Genomic DNA, 25,000 nt, shown 5'->3' on the forward strand with positions numbered 1-25,000 from the left:
ATGACCAAGAGAACGGTAAAGTTGGACAAGCTCCACTTTCCACAACAGAACGCACCGTGCTCTATCAAAGTAATTAAAGGATGCTAAATTAAAACGACTGTCCGAAACTATGGTAGAAACTAAGTAGTGATGAATCATGATTAAAAGTAATCTCAGTGTCTGGTGTTGCGCTGTGCCAATCTTTCTGTTGTTACTGTCACACTATTTCCTTGCTGCTAAAAGATTGCATTAAATAGCAATATGCACTGTCCATCCCAGATCTCTTTAAATACGCCTGCTCGGTACTTGATGAAAAGCTTACAAATACTACTCAATTCGTTGTCAGTTCTTTTTAATACCATGAAACCAGGAAGCTTTTGGAAGGCTATTATCATGATAGACATTATATGTGTTACCAGAGCTTGAATTTGGACCGAGGCTGGAAATGCAATACGATAGTTTCTTATGTTAAAATAAACTATAGATATAGATACTGTAGAGAGAAAAAAAGTGAACAGAAAAATCAAAGAACATGCAATCCAATATTTCCTATCAATAGTTGCTTAAAATGGGAACACATGGCATAACTTGAAAACCAGTTTTACATTTATTATACAAATAGTTAATCCTAATAGAGTTACTTTTTTTCCCCCTTAAACACCAGGGCCTAGAGGTCAGGACTTCCTTTGTCTTCAAATTTTAAGCAAAGAATGAAGGGATCTATGAACCAATAGTTAGCAGACCCTGTTACCAAGGAAATAATGTGGGTTTTGTTTTTGTTTTTGTTTTTGTTTTTTACTGTAAGCCTCACCTATAGGTTGTGACTTTTCTTTTTTTTCCTAATTCACATTGAGTGAAGAAAGAATTAGACTGATACTATGCTAAGAACAGTTCAAATCACCCACATATACTCAGGATGTTTAATTAAGTGGCGTGCTTATATGCAAACCCAACATATTCAGAAATGCTCCAATTGAACTAAAATGTAAAAAGATGGTGGGCTTATTATAGCAAATAAAACTTGGGGACCATTTTCATAACTCTTACAATAATTCTTTAGATTTCATTTGAAGCGAGACGTGATCTTTGCACTTGTCTCGATAACTTTTGACTCCTTCAGTGAGGTACATTCAGAAGTTTAATATAAACACATTTATAATGTTTTAAACTAAAGTCATCATCTGTTCTAGGATAATACCTAAATACTTTTGACTTTTTACCATTTGGACTTATTTCAGGACCGCTTCAGAATTTTTCCTCTCTCTTTTCAGAAAATACAACATTATGTCCATTTACCCAGTACTTCTTGGCACACAGAACAACACATCAGATGTATGCTTAATTCACCTATGAGAAAATAAAAAAAGGGCAAAGGAAACCCTTATTTGGTCCATCTTTGTGGGGAATTTTAGTTCTGTCAGTATAGTAAATACCAAGAGAGAAAGACAAATCTCCTAACCAAAGTTGACTCCATTCCCTTCCTTTACTTTTGAAGATTTTAACTGACAGACTACCGTTTTCCTAGGACAGCCATTCAGAACCAGCTGTTTCTCCCATTTGGTGGCTGTATAATGTTTCGTGTTTTCTTAGACCCCTCCAGACTTTTATTTGCCTTCTCACCTGATAATACCTGAGGTAACCTCTCCCTCCCCTCCTTCATGATGTATCTAAATTTTTGTCCCTTATTAGAATATTTGCATGAACAAAATTATATATCCAGAGGAGAATATTTTCTTAAGCCTAACACTGGACTTACAAAGATATGTATGATTCAGAAAGGTATCCATGTATTTTCAAACATGATGCTGGTTTTACCTGTTTTACCAGATCAAGTAGCATAATCTCCAAACAAATTTTTCATGTACTCAGTTAGTCTCTATCCATCTTTGTCAGTGAATTCTTCCAGTAGTTTGGAATAGCAAAGAAGTGCACAGAGGTTGTAACAAAAGTGATATAGGAGGAGCAAAGGAAATGTGTTACTTAAAATGAGTTGCTTGAAATGCAGAAGTTTTGCATTTTGAAAATTACTAATTTCTGAAGAAGCAAGTGGAGTTGTCTACATGTAACATATAATAATACATATAATATCTAACTTAACACTTGTTACAGGAAAAACTGCTTTAAGTACATATTTATGGAAATAGAGTGTTCAATTCATTATGTGTTAGTTGGCTTGTCTTTCTACCTATCTTTATGCCTGTATATTGTCATATATATACAGTCTGTGTGGCACCTGGGTGGCTCAGTCGGTTAAGCCTCTGACTTCAGCTCAGGTCATGATCTCAGTCTGTGAGTTTGAGCCCCTCATCGGGCTCTGTGCTGACAGCTCAGAGCCTGGAGCCTGCTTTGGATTCTGTGGCTCTCTCTCTGTCTGCCCCTTCCCCATTCATATTCTGTCTCTCTCTGTCTCTCAAAATTAAATAAACATTGAGAAAAAAATTAAATAAGTAAAAATACAATAAAATGCAAAGGTAGAATACTTACTTAAATTTGCCTGTACACCAGGAGTCACTGTTGCAACAAGCTATAGAGTCGGATAATTTTCTGTACATATTATATAATAATTTATTTACTTTTAATAAAGTTTGTGTTCTTTAATTTTTTAAATTTTTTTAATGTTTATTTATTTATTTTAAGAGAGAAAGATAGAGAATGAGCAGGGGAGTGGCAGAGAGAGAGGCAGGGAGAATCCCAAGCAGGCTCTGCACTGTCAGCATGGAGCCTGAGGGGGGCTCAAACCCACGAACTGTGAGATCATGACCTGAGCCAAGAATAAGAGTCAGATGCTTAACCAACTGAACCACCCAGGTACTCCAAAGTTTGTGTGTGTGTGTGTTTTAAAGAGTCCTACAGTTTGTATAAGCTGAAATCTAACTCTAACTTGCAGTATATTATGGCAGTCCTCCATTCATAAAATTTTCTCAAAAAGTGCATTTGATATCAGTCACATATGAAGTACTTTTCATTATAGATATAGAGATAATTTTTAAGTTTATTTTTTTTTTTTGAGAGAGAGAGAGAGACAGGAAGAGAGGAGAGAGAGAATCCCAAGTAGCATCCGTGCTGTCAGTGTGGAGACTGATGTAGGGCTTGATTCCCATGAATCGTGAGATCACAACCTGAGCTGAAATCAAGAGTAGGTCATTCAACTGACTGAGCCACCCAGGGGCCCCAGATGTAGAGATAATTAAGTGAAAGCTCTCCATACGCTAAAAAGTGATACAGGGCTTCGATGAGAGAAGTGTGGCAAGTTTTTATCACATGATTGAATTTATATGAGGTATATATCTCTGTGTATGTATATCTATATGTATGTATTTGTCCATCTACATATACATAATATCTATCTACATATATGTGGTATCTGTCTATATAAGTGTAGTATCTGTCTGTCTTTTTGTCTATCTGGATTGGCAGCCTTTTTAAAGCTTAACATTTCTGTCTTACCCTGACTTAATTTTGGTTTGATTCCTTGTTATTTAGAGATGGTAGGAGGTAAATAATTGGTGGAAGAAAAGTCATCTTTGTGGTAGGTTTTTTTTAAACTACTTACCTAACCATTATATTTGTTTATTGAGAAATAAACAGTTAAGTAAACTGGCCACTCAGGTTTTAAAAACTAAACACTTGGGCAACCCATTGGGTCAATAAATTTTATAGCACATATTTCAGAATGCCTTTTATTATGAGAAATTCAAATGTAGTAACCTATAACATGTCAGTATGTTCTAAAATAATCCAGAAATACTCAGATAATCACTGAGTTTTTTCCCATCACAATGTGCTTCTTTTTTGTCATAAAACTAGATCTCATCAATCCATGTTTTGAGATATCAGCACGGAATAGACAAGACAAAGTTATTTCTTAGTATTAAATATGAAGTGTTTGTGTTTGGGGGTGGGTACTTTATTCACCCCAGGTTTCTTTTATTTTTTCTCTCCTCACTTCTTTTTCATTATTGATTTCTCCTTTCCTTATAACATGAAGTGCCAGAAAAGTTTGAACTATGTTAAAATGACTATTTAAAATAGTCTATTAATCTTTTTCTGTTTTCCAAGACACATTGTTGTCCCATGCATTTGTTCTAAAGCAGTATTTATGTAAATACATGTTTTTATTTACAGTAAAAGTAGATTGTTCTTTCTAGGAAAGAAAGTGATCGCCTTTTCAAAGGTTGCAAACTGGGCAGGTTGACAAGTTGTTTGATTCCATGCTGGTTAATACAAGCAACGCCCCCCAACAGCATGACTGTGGCCGGGCTGACCATCTACCACAGGCTTTTTCATACAAGGTTTTGTCCCGCTCATCCCTCCTGCCATTCTCTTTCCTTAGAACGTCCTCTCTAGCTCTTTCTCACTCTGTATCTTCCTTGCCCCCTCCCCCACTTTCTCCTGTTTCTTTCTCTTCCTCCTTATTTGCTTTTCCTTTTGACTCCATAATTCTCAGAACCTTGAAAAGAAAGACAATTTTAAGCAAAAATACTTTTTTTTTTAATTTTAATGAATCACCTTTGAATAATCTTTAGACTTCCAGAACCCCTAGTATAAGTTTAGCTAGCTTCGAAACATAAGAAAATGTTTAGAGAAGAATACTTGGCTTATGATTTTTTCTTTGAGAGGACCTGTCTGGGTTGCTATTTTGTGGAAACACATGTGTATATACATCCTATATGAGTTGAGACATATACTCATGAAGTAATATGTATTACTATACATATTTTTCTAATATTTATATATTTGATATACATATATCCATAAAATTTTGAAGATGGTGATTATGTTTTATGCGTAAGTACATTCTACATACATTCTTTTTACTAGCTTTGATAACAGATATGTATATGCATACTTTTCAAATTGTTTAATCTTTATTATTTATCATAATCCTACCTTGAAACCATTGCCAAAGGCTTTACGTTGATAACACTATGACGTCGGTGTGATGATCAATTAGGAAGTATTGAGAACCCTGACATTTAATTGTTTGTTTTTCACGATGCTAGTCAAAGCTCCAACATCTTAGCGTAATACATGTGAGGTAAGTAAGGAATGTAAAGATAGCATCTGATGAAATCTGATGTCTCTGGGGGCCAGTGTCTACATGCTGTGGCACTTTAATAGTATTTTCAAAGAGTTAAGTAATATGCAGATATCATGTCAAAACAATGAGCCGTCATTTCTAAAGGATTTACTAGCGGTGACCTATAGCTGTGAAGTCGGTGAGCAGACATTTGGTTATGACCACCCCTTCTCTTTCTGTCCCTGCCCAGGTGCCTGTGTCGGTGGCCATGATGACTCCCCAGGTGATCACCCCTCAGCAAATGCAGCAGATTCTTCAGCAGCAAGTCTTGTCTCCTCAGCAGCTCCAAGCCCTCCTCCAGCAGCAGCAGGCGGTCATGCTGCAGCAGGTAATGTGGGTTACCTGCTTTGGTGTCCTGGCATGTGGCGCACGTGTGCGCCTCTGACAACAGTGCCGTGGGCATGTTTGCCGGTCACTTTCCGCTTGAAGGGACAGCTGATCAGCATGCAAGAACATACATGCCACATTGTGACTGCAGAACTACATCAAAAAATTTAGATCCCTCGGTCTTTTTAAATTCATCAAAGTCTACAGTAAGAGCAGAGAGAGGCGTAACTTCAACATGGAATAAATTAATAGTTTAGTATTCATATGCTTAGGAGCATTTGATTTGTACACTTGCCAGTAAGAGTGCAAAGGGACTTCTAGATAATTCTTGCTTTGAAAACTCGTTAACACTTCAGGACTCCTTTATGTTCGTGGAAGTATGAGATTTAAACTGGCCATTTGGTTGCGATAGGGAAGGTAACATCCTATGTTTTCCTTCCCAAAATATACTTGGTGTTTAGGCATAGAGAATATCTACTTATAAAAACAAAGTTAAGCAGCCAAGTTACTAACCCATGAAAGTTATCTTTTTTTTAGTGACAAGACTAGCATTTCCAATACGAACCTTATGGGCCTCGACTGTGTATAAAGTGGACTTTATGTTGTAGACTTACTTAACCTAGAGAAAACAATGTGCTTTACCCAGATTCTTACTGATTTAATCGCTTTGCTGTCTTCTATGGCTGATGGCCACAGGCCAGTTGCTTCTACTTCTAAGTCTAACATTCTTCTGTACGTCTGATGGATTAAAATATTTTCCCCGATAGGAATTGAACAACCTGATTTTATGTAGCCATATATTTGGTTCTTATAAATGGTAGAGTATATAACCTATTTGAATATCCCATTGGGACTTCCGATGTAATCAGTTAGGGTATTCATTTGGTTCTGGCCCATTAGAATATAGGTTTCCTATGCCCTCCTGTTTAGGATTTTTTTGGATTCTGGATTGGAAAATTTCAGAGCTGCCTTGGAAAAACCAAATGTATGTAGATGTGTCTCCTTGCATCCACTGCATATTTTTTGTTGTTCTTGGGAGGTGAACCTTAATGGATACTCTACCATATGCCAGTCTAGAAGAGTTTAGGAGATTTATAATACATGAAACTTTTGCCTTTATTTATTAAAGTCAAAATGGTTTATTCAGCAACAACTACAAGAGTTTTACAAGAAACAGCAAGAGCAGTTACATCTTCAGCTTTTGCAGCAGCAGCAACAGCAGCAGCAGCAGCAGCAGCAGCAGCAACAGCAGCAGCAGCAGCAGCAGCAACAGCAGCAGCAGCAGCAGCCGCCCCCGCCGCCGCCGCATCCTGGCAAGCAGGCGAAAGAGGTAGGAGCCACCTGCCGTCGGGCTCACCGGCAGGGCGCAGCGGTGCCAGGTGGGGACTGGGTGCCTCGAGGCCAGGGCGGCCTGAGATCTTCCTAGCGCAAGGCTCTCCTATCAAAGATGCATTATGATACATTTTTACCCAGCTTAAAAACAGTGACAGTAGAACTCTCCTGCTCTCCTTTTTTGTAGCATGGGACTTGAGAGTTACAATCCAATGCTGCTGTCTGTCGTCTAATGTTCACTAATGAATCACAGTGTACAAAGAGCAAGCTCTGTGGTGGACAAAGTACTGATTATCTTGTATTCACCGAGAATCTAAGTTGGTGAGGGAACCTTATTTTTCTCAGTGGCGCAGCTCAGAGAACATGCATGCAAATGTAGCCCGTGGTTGCGGGGTAGGGTGGGGGGCTAGGGGAGAAACCGGTGGAACACAGATTTCAAAGTCACGGGCCCCTGATTAATGAACTGCTACTGTAGGTTTGGAGTGGCGAGTAGAAAGTTACAGTTTGATATGCTCATAAATCAAACTGACAAGCTGGCTTCTCAGGCCGAGCTTGCACTTGTCAGCAAACTGCATCAAATATAAACATAATACAAACAAAACATGTTGAAGTAGTTAAATTGATCAGCAGGTATCAGAGCCGTTGTCTTCAAGCTGCCCATTATGCAAACGTACAGGAAACAGTTTTGACCTCCTGAGGCTTTGTTTCTGTTTGGATTTGTGAATAGAATTTCAGACAGCCATCAACTACAGAATAGAAATTGCTCCCTTATTTCTCCGGAGGCTCTGGGCAATCCACATGACTTGCTCCATTATGCAGTCTGTTTTCCAGTGAGCGCATCAGAAGTTTCTCTTTTCCCCAAACTAAAAAGGAAAGGTCTTCCCCAGCAGCTTGTCTGTCTCTGCAGTTGTGACTGCCTCGTCATACCCTCCCGAGTCCAGAGAACTCTGGTTTGTCTTGTAATGCCTCACGAAATTGGAAGTTATACTTTTCCGTATAATAAGGGCACTTTTTTTTTGCCCTGCATATAATTCTGCCTTTAATGTATTCCAACAAGAGAAGAGAGGAAGAGAGAGAGCTAACAGGCCTGTCCTATGAAGGCTATATCCAGTTTACTAATAGATCACCAGAGACCACATTCATGGGCCTCTGCAGATCAAACTTACTCAATTGGAAAAAAAAAAAAAGAGAGAGAAGAGTGTTGTTGAAGTTGACTGTCATTATAAAGTGTTATTTTTTTAGTATAGATAAACTTATTATCATCATCTGCAATAAGCCAATTTTTTTTTAAAAGTCTGACACTTTGTTGTAGCACACTTTTTCTAAAGCTCGTTCCATACTCTTTCATGCAAGTTCCTTGGTTCTCTGCTGCTGTGTAATATTTGAAAGAAAGGCAACCGAAAATCTAGAACTTGCTCACATTCTGCTTTCGAACGTTGACCATGGGATGCCCATTCAGAAACTCACCGGGGCAGTGAAAGGAGCGTGTGCATTTCTCTGTATGAGAGCTGTGTGCAGACCATGTGTTCCCTGCTGTTTACGGGGCCGGCTTTTCTGCACCAGCAGCAGCAGCAGCAGCAGCAGTTGGCAGCCCAGCAGCTTGTCTTCCAGCAGCAGCTTCTCCAGATGCAACAACTCCAGCAGCAGCAGCACCTGCTCAGCCTTCAGCGTCAGGGCCTCATCTCCATCCCACCTGGCCAGGCGGCACTTCCTGTCCAGTCCCTGCCTCAAGGTACACACAAAGTGTGCACACTTCACTCCTCGTGTGGCACTTTCTACCATTTCATGCCCTGTCTGCCTTATCCCTCGAGAAGTTTTGTTTTTATGACCTTCAGGTTTATTGTGAAAACACGATCGTTGCCATGGCTGCGTGGCCCGTTTTCTTGAGGCTCAGAGATTTTACTACACACTGAGTTCAGGTGTGTAGTGAAACTACTTCCAAGTGTTTTGTTAGATATTAAGTGCGTCCTTATTAGTCTTAGAGCGGAAAATAATTTATAAGGGCAACACAGTTTAGGCGCTATCGAATGTACACCGAAGACCTACCTGCAGGGAATTGGATCAGTGGGAAGGCTAACAACATTCCATTTAACAAAGGTGAGCTGATAGCAGTTTGGGTAGAAAACTGATTTAAAAAAAAAAAAAAAAAAAAGATAGAGGGTGCCTGTCTGGCTCGGCAAGTTGAAGACCAGGCTCTTGATTTTGGCTCAGGTCATGATCCCAGAGTTGTGGGATCAAGCCCTGTGTTGAGCTACATGCTAAGTGTGGAGCCCGCTTGGGATTCTCTCTCTTTCCCTCTCTCCCTCTCCCCTCCCTGCGCACTCTTCTCTCTCTAAAATAAAAATAAATCAATAAAAATATAGAAGTTCCTAAAAGTTCCTAATCTTCATGCTAACACTCTTAAGTATAAAAAGGAGCCTTTATGTATTCCTATAGAGAATATTCCATTCCAAGCTACGCTTTGTAGAATCCCATCTAAATCGTGGGACCATATTGACCTTATTTTCTCTAAAGTAATATTGCCTGTGCATATATTGTAAATTACAGCTTCAAAAAGCTGCCAATTGTATTCTTATTCATTTTTCTTCCATTTTATTTTATTTTATTTATTTTATTTTATTTTATTTTCTTCCATTTTATTTTATTTTATTTATTTTATTTTATTTTATTTTATTTTATTTTATTTTATTTTATTTTATTTTATTTTATTTAGAAACAGAGAGAGACAGAGCACAAGCAGGGGAGGGGCAGAGAGAGATGGAGACACAGAATCCAAAGCAGGCTCCAGGCTCCGAGCTGTCAGCACAGAGCCTTATATAGGGCTCAAACCCATGAATGCCAGATCATGACCTGAGCCAAAGTCAGATGCTCAACCAACTGAGCCACTCAGGCACCCCTTATTTTTCGGATAAGAAAACTTTGCATGTACTTTGATAATACAATAAGATAGTACCATAATACAACACTATAAATCATACAATTGTATATATTCATCATTTGACTCAACTTTTGGGAAACGGAAAGCATTCTTAGTTTAAAACAATGATAGTAAACAAAATGACTCCTTGTGTGCTAAAATTACTGGTACAGGCAAAAGTCATGTATCATTAAACTTCATAAAAGCATATTCTAATTTGCATTTGGATTTTGTTGGAACAAACTTTAATCCAAATGGACTAATTATATTTGTTACAAATGGGCTCACGTTGTAGTATTTTATGTTCATCTTTCTGACTCAATAGGATATTCTGAATAAAATCAAGAACAATTAAATAGAAAAAAAATAAAATTAGGCAAATAAAAAACTATCTTTAAAACACACATAATCTTGTTTCTGGCACACGAAACTTAAAATATTGCAGGGGCACCTGGGTGGCTCAGTCTGTTGAACGTCCGACTCTTGATTTTAACTCTGGTCATGATCATAGTTCGTGAGTTTGAGCCCCACATCAGGCTCTGCACCGGAGTCTACTTGGGATTCTCTCTCCCACCCCCTCTTTGCCCTTCCCCACCTCTCATTTTCTCTTTCTCTCTCTCTCTCTCTCTCTCTCTCTCTCTCTCTCTCAATCTTTCTCCCTGTCAAAATACATAAACTTTAAAAGTAAAATAAAATAAGGTAAAATAAAATATTACAGTAAATGTTGTTCACTTTTTTTTATCAAATTACTATCACAATGGCATGTTTTCCCTAGAATTCCCTCTTTCCCTTGATTTCAGATCTTCTGATTCACCTGATTGAATCACTCCTAGGAAATCAAAAAAGATAAAGATTAAATAATGGAAGAAAAACAAGGCCATAAACCCACTTTTCTAGACCATTCCAAAGAGAATTGAAATAAACCATGGTGTCACCATAGCAATGAATGTTCTATTCACTATGTTCTTTGAAAAAATAAATATAATTTGAGGACCAATGAAGAAATAAGGTTTTAAAAAAAAGAAAGGTATGTACAAATTAATTCAATATAAACATGGATTTTTTTGGTAGAAACTATGCTAAAACCGAAGCAATAAATTTATACCATTGTTTTTTTTTCAGTAAAATTTACATAAAATCTGTGTTTAAGATCTAATGATATAAGATTCTCCTCAATAGAGAGAAGCGAGGTCTACCATGATTTTGAGTAAAACCATTGAAACAAACATTTCAAGAAAGTTTAAAATAGATGCTCACAGAGGGGCGCCTGGGTGGCTCAGTCAGTTAAGCATCCGACTTCAGCTCGGGTCATGGGCTGTGAGTTAGGGCCCTGCGTCGGGCTCTATGCTGACAGCTCCGAGCCTGGAGCCTGCTTCGGATTCTGTGTCTCCTCTCTCTCTATCCCTCCCTTGCTCACACTCAATCTCAGAAGTCCACAGAAGTAAAATATAGTCTAAGTGCGATATATTTGTTAAACTACATTCTTCCAAGGCAAACATACAAATATCTTGCTGAAAAAAGAAATTTATTATGATACAACGATTTTAATGATTTTCAAATGAAAATTTACTCTAATTTCTGAGCTTTTTTAAAATAGAATTTTTTTTCCTTTTCTTCTATTTGTACTCTCCATTAAATATATGAGAGATTACACACACGAGATAGAGAACATTGAGGAAAATGAAATAAATCTGAAAGCACATCTGGGTTTGAGCAGAATATTTATATTTTAAACAAAATACATGCAAGTCATATTGTGTTTTTCACCGCTTCGATGACTAAGTGTGAAAAGTGCCACTGCGGAGACTCATCAGCCAAACACAGACAGAATGTGTCAGATAAACCAGCCACAGCAGAGGAATAGAACTTCATGGGGTGGTGCTGGAATCCCAAAACTGAATGGGAGAAAGAAAATAAGTCATTGTTAGATAATGGAAGCCTTGAATTATTTCTGCCTTAACCCTTGGTTATTTCAGATAAAAATATCTTAAATATTTTCATTGTCAGTTTCCCAGTTCACTTTGCACCACGTTTTTGGTTGGCTGATGGATTGGCCATGAATGATAACCACAGGAACACCAAGTAGGATTTATTTATACACAATGATGATCTTTAAAAATATGCCATATTTGAAGTATTTACCCCCATGATTTAACACAGCTTCCTCAGGCTACTTTTTAAAGTTCCAACTTCTTCAACCATGTATAAAATAAGTGTATGAGAATGAGACAGAAGTAACAAAATTGTAATAATTTTGATAGGAGTGGGAGATGCATCAACATTTTTCTCTAGGTTACAAAATGACATAATATATCACTTTAAATTATTTTAAATATTAAGTATTTAAAGTCACCATGAATATTACTATAATGTTGGATTTTGATGTAAATTAGGCAATTAAGTTATCATCTCTAAAAGCATATATGGGGACACCTGGGTGGCTCAGTTGGTTAAGCATCCGACTTTGGCTCAGATCATGATCTCACAGTTCATGGGTTCGAGCCCCACATCGGGCTCTGCACTGACAGCTGGGAGGCTGGAGCCTGCTTCAGATACTGTCTCCCTCTCTCTCTGCTCCGCCCCTGTTCTCTCTCTCTCAAAAATAAATAAATAAACATTTAAAAATAAATAAATAAAAATCATACATAGAGTTACTGTAGGTATACAGAAGTCAAATAAAAAAAGGATGGATCTGTAAATCAATATCAAATAAAATACTGATTATGAAGCTATTTACTCCATAGATAGTACAGTTTGTATGTCAGCTGGTAATTATTTAGTGACACATTTTCATGACCCAGTACCATTGTCTCCAGGTTAGAAGATAGGAAATTATTGTGCGTGCACTTCTCATGTTTTTGGCATGAGATAGAAGTCAGTGTATTCCAATACACAATATATTCACAGACTTACTATGGCTGTGGAGACTAAAATATATGTGGCAAAAACTTTATTTCATTCCAACTTTCTACATGTTTTTAAATGTATAAAAGCTATTTAAAATATAACACTTTTGTTACCAATCTGAAAGACCAAACAGAAAATGCTAGAATATCTAGCCAGCACTATTTTGAACTAACACCTTCTAGAACTAGATGAGTTTGGAATGAAAGAACTGTTGAATAATAAAGTGAAATCTTTCTAAGTAAAGTATAAGAATGTCCTTTACACTGAGTTAGGAATGTGCTGAAGTTTGTCGTTAGGATGAGTATTCGGTCAAAATCAGGTATTTGGCTTTGACTCATTCTCTGATTATGGAAATCTAAATAGTCAAAGCTCAGTCGGTTGAGCATCCTACTCTTTATCCTGCTCCTTTTGGCTCAGGTAATGATTCCAGGGTGGGGGATCAAGCCCCACATTGGGCTGCATGCTCAACATGGAGCCTGCTTAAGATTCTCTCTCTCTCTCTCTCTCTCTCTCTCTCTCTCTCTCTCTCTCTGTCTCTCTGTCTCTCTCTCGCACCCTCTCCTCCACTCGCTGTCTTTCTAAAATAAATAAATAAGTAGCCAAATGCATACTTCAGCATCACTTCTGGCATCTTGATTTTTTTGCCTAACCTGTAATCATGTGCTTGCATAGATCACCTTTGTATCTAATCAAGGTAACAGCACCACAATATGGACAAGGCATGTGGCGCAGAATTATTGTTACCATCTTAGTATTTCCTTTTAAAAACCAGTCAGTCTTTAATCTGTAACTTGGAGGGGAAACTCCTTTGGGGTTTTCAATGCTAAAGCTCCATCAGTAAGCTGAAGTTTAGATGTACATTTATGATTGCAGGAATAAAACTTTGCAAAGTTAACTATGAATGCTATTAATTTTATGTATAAAAAGTAACTCACGGGGCGCCTGGGTGGCGCAGTCGGTTGAGCGTCCGACTTCAGCCAGGTCACGATCTCGCGGTCTGGGAGTTCGAGCCCCGCGTCAGGCTCTGGGCTGATGGCTCAGAGCCTGGAGCCTGTTTCTGATTCTGTGTCTCCCTCTCTCTCTGCCCCTCCCCCATTCATGCTCTGTCTCTCTCTGTCCCAAAAATAAATAAACGTTTAAAAAAAAAAAAGTAACTCACAACAAGTTAAATACATAGAGAAATATTAGGCGTGTTAATTTTTGAGGAAATGTAAGTAATGATATATTAAATTATATCATAATTCTAATTGTCACAGAATTGTTTCATATACCAGCATGCATACATTAAAATGAATTTACTTCCATTTAGGCCATAAGTCTTTTTAAAGTTCTTTTTGTCAGCTCTTTGTATCTTGAAGGAAGACTCAAAAGCAGAATGTCAACTTTGACCCATTAAAGTTCCATGGTGAGGAAAACTGAGAAATTACTGTTTTGTAAAATAAATCACAAGCTTAAAAACTGCCTCCTCTAAAAATTTTAATAGTGAAATCATAGTATGATTGTATATATAAATGTAAATATAAATAATATGTAAATATAAATATATGTGTGTGTATATATATATAATATATATATACCCTGTATTCTGGTATCCCAGAAGTTCCTTCTTTGTGGTGATATTTGCCTTTGGTCTCAGTTTTAGCCAAATAGCTATTTTGCTCCTTGTAATTCAGCTTTTGGGCAAAATATGTATTCAGTACACTTCTCATTAAACATACATTTTAAAGATGGGCACTATACCTACAGGTTAAAGTAGGCCCCCAGTCAAATATAAATCCATAATATGTTAGGTCTGGCAAATTATAAATGAACACAGGTCTCTGAAGGATAGCCCAGAAACCAGAATGACGGTTGCCTGTGGAGAGAACTAGGAACCGTGAAGTCAGGTCTGGTTCGGGAAATTCGATTTTGCAATGTATAACCTTCTCTATGATTCTGTTATTTTGGCCATGTGCATATACTACTTTTTTAAATGTAAAATTTAAGATGAAAGTGAAAATTACATGATAATAGTCCAAGAATTCAAATTACTAAATATCAAATTGGTTCAATAAAATATGTGAATGATGCAAATACTTCTACAAAATTTGCTTTCATTGCTTTTACTTATAAGTAACTCTAGAAAATAAGCAGAGTACTATTAAATAAGTTAATTTAAAAAAATCACAGTAGACTTACTTTACATCATAATGTATAAAATTATTTAACATTAAAAATTAATTACTAGACATAAAAAATGAAAAGACATTTTTGTGTGAAAAAGCTGCTAATGTAATTTTTACCAATAAGTAAAATATTGGAATTTTTAAATCTTGTGTGCTCCAAGACTGTATAATCTAGATATGAATTACCAAATTTTAATTAATTCTTAGCACAGCGGTTTTCACCCAATAGATACTCCACAAATTATGAATCTAGGATTAAGGAATATTATTTAATGCTTTACCTGTGGTATTACATGCAATTTGATTAGGAATTCATCCACTTATTCATTCAACTCCTAGAAAAACAAACCTTTTAATGCTTATTTGTAGTACTGGCAGTGAACGAGAGCCAGTCCAAGCCATCATCCATCATCATTTCTTGATTTTTTTGTGGTCATGGAATTTTAAAATTGCATAATCATACAACTTTTTGGTGCTAGTATTGTTATGTATGTATCCTTGAAATAAGTTACTGAGAAAAATGAATACTCTTTACTTGGGATTTTAAATTGACTATTATTCTGTGATGGTCTAGTCCACTGATTCCCAGATTATGCACTGCTACTGTTCTGGTCATTGAACAACTCTTTTACGTAATACACATTGAGCTTTCACTCACTGTAAGCACTCCTAGAGGCACTGGGGACAAAGCAGTCAAGAGGACAGGCAAAAATCCCTGCCATCACAGAACTTAGATTTCAAATTAAGTAAAATGTATACTGCTAAGTGCTATGGGAATTTTTTTTTTTCTTTTTTTAAGTCAGGATAGGAAAAAATAAAGAAACCTTAGAAACGGTAGGGGTTGAACTTGTAGACGGGGTGGCCAGGGAAGGAGTCCTGAAAAAGGGTTATGTGAGCAATGACCTACAAAGGTGAGGAGCTTTGCCGTGCATTAGCTCTAGAGCTAGTTACTCAACTTTCCTGTTCCTCAGTGTCCTCATCTCTAAAATAGGGAGAATAATAGTAGCTCAGGGTATTAGATTAGACCTGAAGCATGCAGAAAAGTGACTGGCATATCAGAAGTACCATGTAAATTTCTAACAAAACAGAGACAAAGGAACCTACTGGAGCAGTGAGTTGGGTTCCAAGGGGCTGCATAAATAGAAGCTTAATTTTGAACTAAGCTAATTTTGGAACAAGTCTTAAGTTTATAAACAGGCAGCCTGCAGTTCATGGGAGGGCTGGAGAGCACCTGATGAATCCTAAGCCCACACCCGTTATTTAAAACTGAAATAAATTAATGCAATTGTAAAAAGAGTTTGTTGTGTTTTTTTTTTCTTTTTATCCTCAAATGGATTTGTAAAACAAAGAGTTAAAGAAGAGACTCAAGGGTTTCTTTTGTTTCTAGACATCATGGAACTGATGTATATGTTAACATTAATCATGAGCCTCCAAGATAGAGACCAGAGATCTCTTAGATCTCTGATTAGAAGTGTTCAGATGACTACTGTCCCATAGAACACAGTTTAGGAAGTATTGAATGTGTTACATTACTGCCTGAAAATAAGTTAATTTTCGCAAACCTCAAAACTTCAAAACTCACGAAACTTTCAAAATTGTACAAAACGGATTGGCTTGTTGTTTCATATTCATCGTTTTGTATCCATGGAAAAGAGCTAAGTAAATTGTAGGTGTGAAAACTCTGTTCATGAGCAATATGACAGTTTGCTTTTAAAATTTTTCCTCCAAAATTGTCTGCACGTTGGAATCATCGGTGGAGCTTCAGAAACAGACTGATACCTGTGTCCTACCTCCAGAAATTGTGATTTAATTGGTTTGGGCTGTGGTCAGGGCATTGGAAATTTTAAAATGTCCCCAAGTGAGTCTAATATGCAGACACTTTGGGGAACCACTTCTACTAACAGGAGTCTCTTTTTGACATCATCTATTCTCTGCCCCTTATCTGTAATATTTAAAAACCACTTCCTTCCTCGTTTAATTAAGAATCATTATTTGGATAGCGAATAGGTTATTTATTCATCAAACATCTATGTGCTTAGTATTTGTTGCCATATCATTGTGATATCATGCTGATACCACTAATTTTCCATACAAATGAATAGTATAATAGAAGTCTGCTTTTTAAAAGGTAAGTGGATACTTAGGTTAACTAAATTATTAATAAAATTCAAAAACTGAATTATTAATAACATCTCTAACTGATATAGTCTCTAAAAACATCTAAGAGTCTTTAGCCAAGGTATAAAATTTTATCAGCCACTCGATCTTTAGAATCAACTAGTTTATAATTCTTTAGATATTGGCCTTACAGGATTGCAAGTACTCATAAATAGTATGCCCCGCAAGAGCCACAGAACTTCCATGTGAAAACCAAATGCCTACAAAAACTCTATGAATCTGTTATAATCAACTAAATCAACTACTATTCATCGAACACATACCAGGCACTCTTCTAGGCACTGGAGATAGATAAGTAAAATAAGAAATCCCTACTCTTACCATTTTAAGTTTAAATTGCAGAAGAGGGAGACTGATGATAACGAGTAAAACAGATAAATATTATAGTTTCAGAGACTATAGGTGGGGAGGGGCAGTAGTTGAAAGCATGGTCTAAGACCTCTCAGAGGAGGTGAGCCTTGAATCATCTGAGTGAAGTGAGGAAGTCATGAGGAGATCTGTACCCAAAATCACCTGTGCTGTGGGAACAGCCAGAGCAAAAGCTGGAAAGGGAGCAAATATTTACTGCCTTTAAGATGCAGAAGAAAGTATAACAGAGCGAAATGTACAGAGTGAGCAATAGATGAGGTCAGAGAGGCAGGCAAGACCCAGATAATAAATGCCAGCACCTCACAGGCCATAGTAGGGTTTTTTGTTGTTATGTGTTCCCTTTCTTTTCTTGTGTTTTTTTCTAAGTGTTCTGGAAAGCCATTGGAGGCTTTGTCTGGAAAATGCCATTGCCCAATTTACATTTAAAGAGATAGATTTTGACTGATATATGACGAGAAGTAAATTATAGCAAGGCAAGGGGAAAGCAGGAAGACAGGAAAGGGTAACTGCACACCAGGCAAGAGTGGACGGTGGGGCAGAGAGGCAGAGTGAGGTAATGAGGGCTCGCATGCAGAAGATGTGTAAAAGCTGTTATGTAAAAGGATTGGTTAATGGAGTTTTGCTGTTAGGACACCTAATTCATACAGACAGGTAATCAAAAAGTTACAGTCAGGTAAGTTTCAGAATCCTGGGTTAAAGCAATAATTAATGATGTTTATATAGAAATTATGTCCCGTATAACCAGAGTGATACCTTAGTTTATTAAGCCATCCTCTTTTATGTAGAAAAAAAATAGTTTTAAATAACTGGAAACCTGAGTTATCCAGTCTTTTCTTCAGTCTTAGGCTGTTTTAAAATCTTCAGGAGCCAGAATCACCAAAATGATAGTTTTCAGTAAAACTATCTGTAAGAAATTGTGATAGGCATAGCAATTTAAGGTTACCACTGTGATGAATAATTTGACCAGAAGTTATGTTTGGAGCAGTGAGAATTCTTCTGTCACTTTGGGCTACTTACTACTATGTCTAGATTGATGGTTTTCCTAGTTGCAGGGGGAAGGGCGAGCAGGCTGACTCTGCTTGACATCATGTTCTGTTATCTTCCCCTAGTTTCCCCTGCCTGTTCGATCCTGCTCACTTCCCCCACACCTCTTGATTGATTGGCATCACTGTAGCATCTGATGTAGATGTGTGCTGGGTTGTGGGAGTGGGGGTATTGGATTAGTACTTCCGTCCTTGTGTTAGATGTTGCAGATACACGTAACATATGCAGAACCTAGATTTTGGAGCAGCAGTGCGTTAAGTTTGAATTCTGTCCACCAGTTGTGAGCATAGTGATTTGGTAACATATTTCATCTTTTTAAACCTCCATGCCATGCCCTCATCTGTCAAGTAGAATGATTCCTAGCTTCAAGTGAAGTTAATTGAGATTATGAATGTAAAGCATCAGACTACAGCAGATGGTCAATAAGTGATAGCAACCATAGTTACAACTGCCTTTCCCCCTGTATATCTTTATTCAATAGTTTTCCTATTTTTAATGTAATATTTTAAGAAAAAAGGCATTCAAATAAAACTGCCTGGATTTAAATCAAAGCTTTACCACATAGAAGCTTTGTGACCTTGGATACATTTTTGAACCTCTCCCTCACTTTGCTTTGTTATCCATGAACCGATTGAAATACAGTTATGAACTCATTGGATTTAGTGAAGATTAAGGAGCATAAGGTATGGAAAGAATCCGTGAAGGCATAGTACTTGGCATATATAAGTACTGTTATATATTTGACTTATAATAAGTAAACAGTAATCTCTCAATTCCTTATTTCGGAATTAGAGTTAAAAGCTAAAATGCCTTGATTTTCTGTTTTCATTCTTCATATATCTGGTAAATTTCCATGATCTGAAACAGGGCATTGTTTAAAATGGGTACTCATTTATTCTATCGTCCATAAAATGAAGTTTTCATATTATCTGTTTAATTGATCCATGGAGGTAAGAACATTGGCTTATTTAGGACCTCCAAATGAAACTCAGTTATTTTGTTTGTCTGTCTGAGAAAGAGCAAAGTAACTTTGTCAAAGTTAATTGTCAAATGTATTCTTTTTCTGAGTTGGATGTTTACTGTTTTTCCCTGACATTTTTTTTCCCTGACAAATTTTTTGTTTACCCTCCTTACTTCTTTTTTTCTTTTCATTTCTTTTGATATATCTCATTTCAAAATCTGTTTCTTTTTCATTTCCTTACTGATAAAAACTTAACACTAGCAATAAGTAAAAGCTTCTGTTAAATAGTTTAACTTTCAAGTAGAACTTGCTGGCTTTTTCCATTAATCCTTGATAGTTTCAATACTATTATTCCCAGTACTATTCCCAAAATGGTAGTCTTTAACAAATAACTGATTATTCATGAGAAAGGCTATGGTGCTGATGGTGTAAAGTGAATTATTATTGTATATTAATTATGCTGGTAACATCACTTTTGTTGTTGGCATTAATCCAGTAATAACACTAAGCTCATTATATGAACTTTACCTTGTTATATTAGTGGGGCTTTCTTTCGTTTTGTAGCTGGCTTAAGTCCTGCTGAGATTCAGCAGTTATGGAAAGAAGTGACTGGAGTTCACAGTATGGAAGACAATGGCATTAAACATGGAGGGCTAGACCTCACTACTAACAATTCCTCCTCGACTACCTCCTCCACCACTTCCAAAGCGTCACCACCAATAACCCATCATTCTATAGTGAATGGACAGTCTTCAGTTCTAAGTGCAAGGCGGGACAGGTAAATCTCATGAGATTTGTTCTATATTTATCTGTCGCCAACCTCTCCTTCCACCATTCATAAAACTGAGGATTATGATCTGTACTTAACAGGGGAAAAATGTGTAAAACAAATTAAATAAAACCCTTTAGGTTATTTACCTTATATATTATTTTCATTACAGAAAGTAGCTCAAATACCAGGGATTTGATGGATTTGGTGGGGAATTGGCCTGAAGAAAGTTATTTTTTAATAAGTGCATATGGAATTACTGTATCGACATATTTTTATGGCTAATCTGTTTTGATGAGCTGGATTGCTGAAATGAGAACATTTTACCATTTTTAAACTTAAGAACCCCTTTCAAATAACTAAAGATGCATACATATCCCCCTTAGTAAATGTTTAAAAACACGTACTTAATATATGTTTAAGAACATGTCCATAGATATCAGAGAATCCATATACATGAGGGTACAATTACAGGCATAATAAACCAGAAGACAGAATATCTGGTATACCTTTTTTATTATTATTATTATTAGAGCATGAGGGAAGTTGCAATTACATAAAAAAATAAACTTATGATGCTAACTCTGAGTAAATTTGACTCAAAATTCATAGGGAAAAATTACTTGATTTCAGTTACCAACATTGAGTACATTATGTTAGATAATTTTCAACCTCTTGTTTTATTTTAGTTGTGTAAAAACTGCCTTTATAAAAGGAGAACCCAGGTGCTCTTGTCCATTTACTGCCCCTGTTTCAAGCATGTAGCTCTATCTAATCAAGTCCTTTAAAGCAATTTATGTAAAATATGTAAGCTAGAATATTGCTTAACATAAAAACTATATTTTTAAAGGATGAAACATAAATGTAGGGTTTCTTAACAGAGTGACTCAGGCTCCTATGGTATTTTGCTCTAAACTTCACATTGGAGTGTAGTGGGTTGGTAGTATTCTCTTATGTAATATGAATGTCTGCCTAGCTGTAACAAATTCTTTCTCACAAAGAATTTTTTTTTAAGAAACCTATATTTAATTACAGTACACTTTAAAATAGAATGCTGTAGTTTGGTGGTGTTTCTGGTCTTCATTTGAGTATCATGAAAAATTTTTCTTGTTAGTTTTCATTGTTAACAAACGGTATGCTTCTGAATGCTTTCATGCTATTGTTTTAATTGAGATAATTTGATGGTTATATACTGCAGAAGTTGGTTGATTTTTCTAGGCTCTCTCCATCTGATATAATACTCACTTATCAAAAGTCTTTGGTAATTATAGAAGGATATAGCTAATGAGTACTTTTCCAAAGTAGATTTTTTAAAATCAGCAGTAACTAGTGGAAATAATATGGCTCAAACATAAATATTAAACAATTTAAATGATCCTAAAGGTCCATATCTTCTTTAAAAAGCGCATTTCAAAAATCTTATGGTGGATGTCCTATTACCTTCTTAAAAACACAGGTTTATTTCACTTGACCACATGTGAATATATATATTTTTTATTTAGAGGTAAATGTTACATTAAGGTCATATGGCAAGATTAGCATATGATATTATACAGTCCTCTTAGTTTTTCATCCTTTATTAACAGTCATCTTTGGCTCTATTTCTCCTCTAATTGGAACATCATCTAGCCTTGGCAGTTGAACTATTCAATAGAACGATTAAATTTTTCTGACTGCTCTGAGCTGAATTGACCTGTTTTGACCTGTTTGTCACTGATCGTAACCTGACAGGCGCTAGCAGCCTGCAACGATTATGGCTTTTTGAGATGACTCTGACGCCGTGTTCTTTTGCTACAGCTCGTCACACGAGGAGACTGGGGCTTCTCACACTCTGTACGGCCATGGAGTTTGCAAATGGCCAGGCTGTGAAAGCATTTGTGAAGATTTTGGACAGTTTTTAAAGTAGGTTTCGTACCTTTTTTAGGGAAGGGGGTGGGTTCTGGGGGAGTTTCAAGCGCACTGTTGAAAATAAACAAGAGAAAGCTGAAAGGGGGAAGTAAAGGTCCATCATAAACCCCCTCTGAGTTTTCTGTGTGTTCCAACAAGTGCATGACCGAAGTCAGGCTACGAAGGCGACTGTCCGTCTCTACCTTTCCATCAAAATATTTTACAAGTCATTCGATAGGGGTTTTTTAAAGAATGAAAAATACTACCCTACTGTAATAGTGCCATTAATAATTGGGAAACGTGTGCAGGATTCACTTAAATTTCAAGTTTTTAATAAAAATTTTAAGTAAAATTACATGAGGCGTCATGTAATATATCCACATTTCAACCCAATATTTTACAGGGTTATTTTTTTTAATCGCAAACTTGATATTACTTCCTTTAAATAATGATATTTAACATATTTATTGAACAATAAGAATGAAAAGATGAAATTTAATAGGAACCAAAGTTTTCAGAAATAATTGTATTTCATCTACCTTTGTTACTTGTTACCCTCAGGATCAGAGCGAAACACCCATGGCTGTATAGTTGTATGATAAATTCTATGGCTTCTCTAGCTTAAAATCAAAACTTTGTGTGTCCTTAATTTCTTCATACGGTGATAATTTTGTTTAATTTTAAGAGGTTCCTTTTCAAATAAGAATATGCATCTTTTATGAAACATTTTCCACACACAATTCTGCCATACAAGAGATCTAAACAGAGAGCTACAGATAGGTTTATGGAGATGAGTAACTTCACAGGCTCAGACTCTTATGTTGTCATGGAGCAGCTAACAGGGTGAATGAACTGTTTCATGCTTCATCAACAATTAAGTTAATTAGCTCATTTGAAATTGCACTGCTTTGTTGCCAGGATGTTGGCAGAAACATCAAAAAGATGTGTTTACAAATGGTAGACTACAGGGTATAGAGTAAAAGCACCTTAACAACAAGGCACAAGTACTTGGCATCATAATAACTTCATAACAGAATTACAGTAAGACTTCCGCAAGGATTTTCTTTTAAACTTTTTCTCATTTCTGACCAACTAAAAGAAAATTTGCTTCCTGTATTGCTATGGCTTTTGGAAAAGGCCTTAAATAAATTTTTCATGACTATTATACCAAAACAGTAGTGAGCTACCATTTTATTGGACGTGAAACTGATCCAGCTAATTTCGTATTTCTTCATTTGAATACATTCATCCTTATCAATGTGTCGTGTTATTCCTTATCATTAAGATCATTAAGAGGACTGTTGCTACTATTTCGTAAATGTGGTCATTTAAAAAATAGAACTAGCCCAGTCACCATGTTATTCCTCCAAGTTGTTCTTTCTGACAAAATTAAGAATTTTTGAGAAAATGTACATATCTTCCCTTCAGTGTGATTTCCTTTATAGCACATGGAAAGGAACATTTTTATTCATCTCAAATATTTATCTAAATGTTTATTACTAACAAGCAGAGGAACATGAACCCTCATTTTGGCTTCCTGGTTCTTTTTTCACATTCATGCCAGTATTTTTTAAAAACTAAAGATATTACAGAGGTGCGGGGGTGGGGGGAGAAATTACAATTAAAAAAGCATTTCCTTTCAATTAAATATCAACTTTGGTTCCAAAGGCTGACCATTTTTCCAAACCATTAACTTTATAGAGATGACAGAACAAATGACAGTAGATTGTAAGGTCTTTCTTTTAGTCCATTTTTGTTATGATCTGCTTTAGATTCTCTTACTCAAAGATAAATTCTGTCAATAGATGTAATACCGGTATACTGAAAAAAATTTATTAGATACATTTCCATACTGGTACTGTCTTTTTATTAAAGTGTATGGGAAATGTAAAAAGAAATAATATATTTTATGAAATTAATTAAGTTCAGTTATTCAGAAAACAGTGTAGTGTCTGTGTGGAAAGTGAAATGAAGACATCACCACTAATACAGATTTTCTTGGAAAGGATATTTTGCTTTTCTTTTGTCATTATGGGGGAGAGTTGAGGTTTAGAGGAATGTCAGACAAGCCAAAAAACTGTGAAAGGTTTTCAGTTCTCAGTTTCCGTGTTTGCTACTCTCCCAGAAATTTTATATCCAGTGTTTATTATGAAAGTTTTTGGAGAAAATATTGTGGCATTTTTATTTCTGAAATGCACTAAAAATAAATGTATAGCTTGAGCTTTACTCTGGCATCAGACAACTTATCCATTGGTTTGAAATAAAAGGAATCCATTTGTTATTACTATTTAGCCTACATATGTTAAATAATAAAGGATAGTAGAAAATACACTAAGAGTCCCAAATTCTTTCTCACATTATATCTCAAACAGACTAGTAGAATCCTTCTGCTTTTGCCCAGCACCAAATGAAAAGCTAATAGAGGACAGTTGCTTATGTACATATATATTGTTAGTCTGATGTGTATTCCTTAGTATTCAAGGAAGTTTTTCTTTTCTGTTGAATTAAGACTGAGTTCGAAACTGTTATTTGTAGCAACAAAGATAAAGGCAAGAAAACCAAAACACAAAGAAGAAAGCCCAGGCTAAAAAGGTGATTAGGAAAATTTCTGAATTTTACTGAAGAAGTAGGTGTTGACAGAAGCTAACCATTTTTTCTGACCACTAATTGAAGATCTCACTAGATCACTAAAAGCATTTCATACTACTCCTTCATTACTGTCTTATAAATGTCAAAGTGTAATAACATCTGACAAAACTTTAGCGTAGTTTGACTGCAAAATTAATTATCATTCCATTGGACCTAAGTCAGCTTGAATGTAAGTGGATTGACTTTTAGAGCTTAAACCAAAAGGTTTACAAGATAGCTTTCCAGTTAGCAGACTAGTGTTCTTGAGTCTGCATGCACAGGTGCCAGCAAATAAAACATGATCTGAGATTCAGAGGTAGAAATATTCTCTGTGAGGAAAGGCAGAATGAGTAGTGTCCACAAAAATATCAATCTATTCAAGAGCCATTAGTTGATGAAGATAAGTGTATTAGGTTTATTACAAAAACCTTTTTTTTTAAGCTTGGCAGTGTATATA

The 25,000-nt window shown here is 36.2% G+C and overlaps 1 protein-coding gene across 1 annotated transcript in view; it reads left to right on the forward strand.

The window, feature by feature from the left end:
• FOXP2 (forkhead box P2) overlaps nucleotides 1-25,000 on the forward strand; it is a 565,342-nt gene that overhangs the window by 494,871 nt on the left and 45,471 nt on the right. The window contains exons 7-12 of the mRNA XM_047845413.1: nucleotides 5,250-5,387; nucleotides 6,534-6,716; nucleotides 6,757-6,765; nucleotides 8,282-8,450; nucleotides 19,824-20,037; nucleotides 21,826-21,930. Coding sequence (XP_047701369.1) covers nucleotides 5,250-5,387; nucleotides 6,534-6,716; nucleotides 6,757-6,765; nucleotides 8,282-8,450; nucleotides 19,824-20,037; nucleotides 21,826-21,930 — 818 coding nt within the window. The remainder of the gene's footprint in view (nucleotides 1-5,249; nucleotides 5,388-6,533; nucleotides 6,717-6,756; nucleotides 6,766-8,281; nucleotides 8,451-19,823; nucleotides 20,038-21,825; nucleotides 21,931-25,000) is intronic.

The sequence above is a fragment of the Prionailurus viverrinus genome, chromosome A2 (genome assembly GCF_022837055.1).
Source record: "Prionailurus viverrinus isolate Anna chromosome A2, UM_Priviv_1.0, whole genome shotgun sequence".
NCBI classification, from domain to species: Eukaryota; Metazoa; Chordata; class Mammalia; order Carnivora; family Felidae; genus Prionailurus; species Prionailurus viverrinus.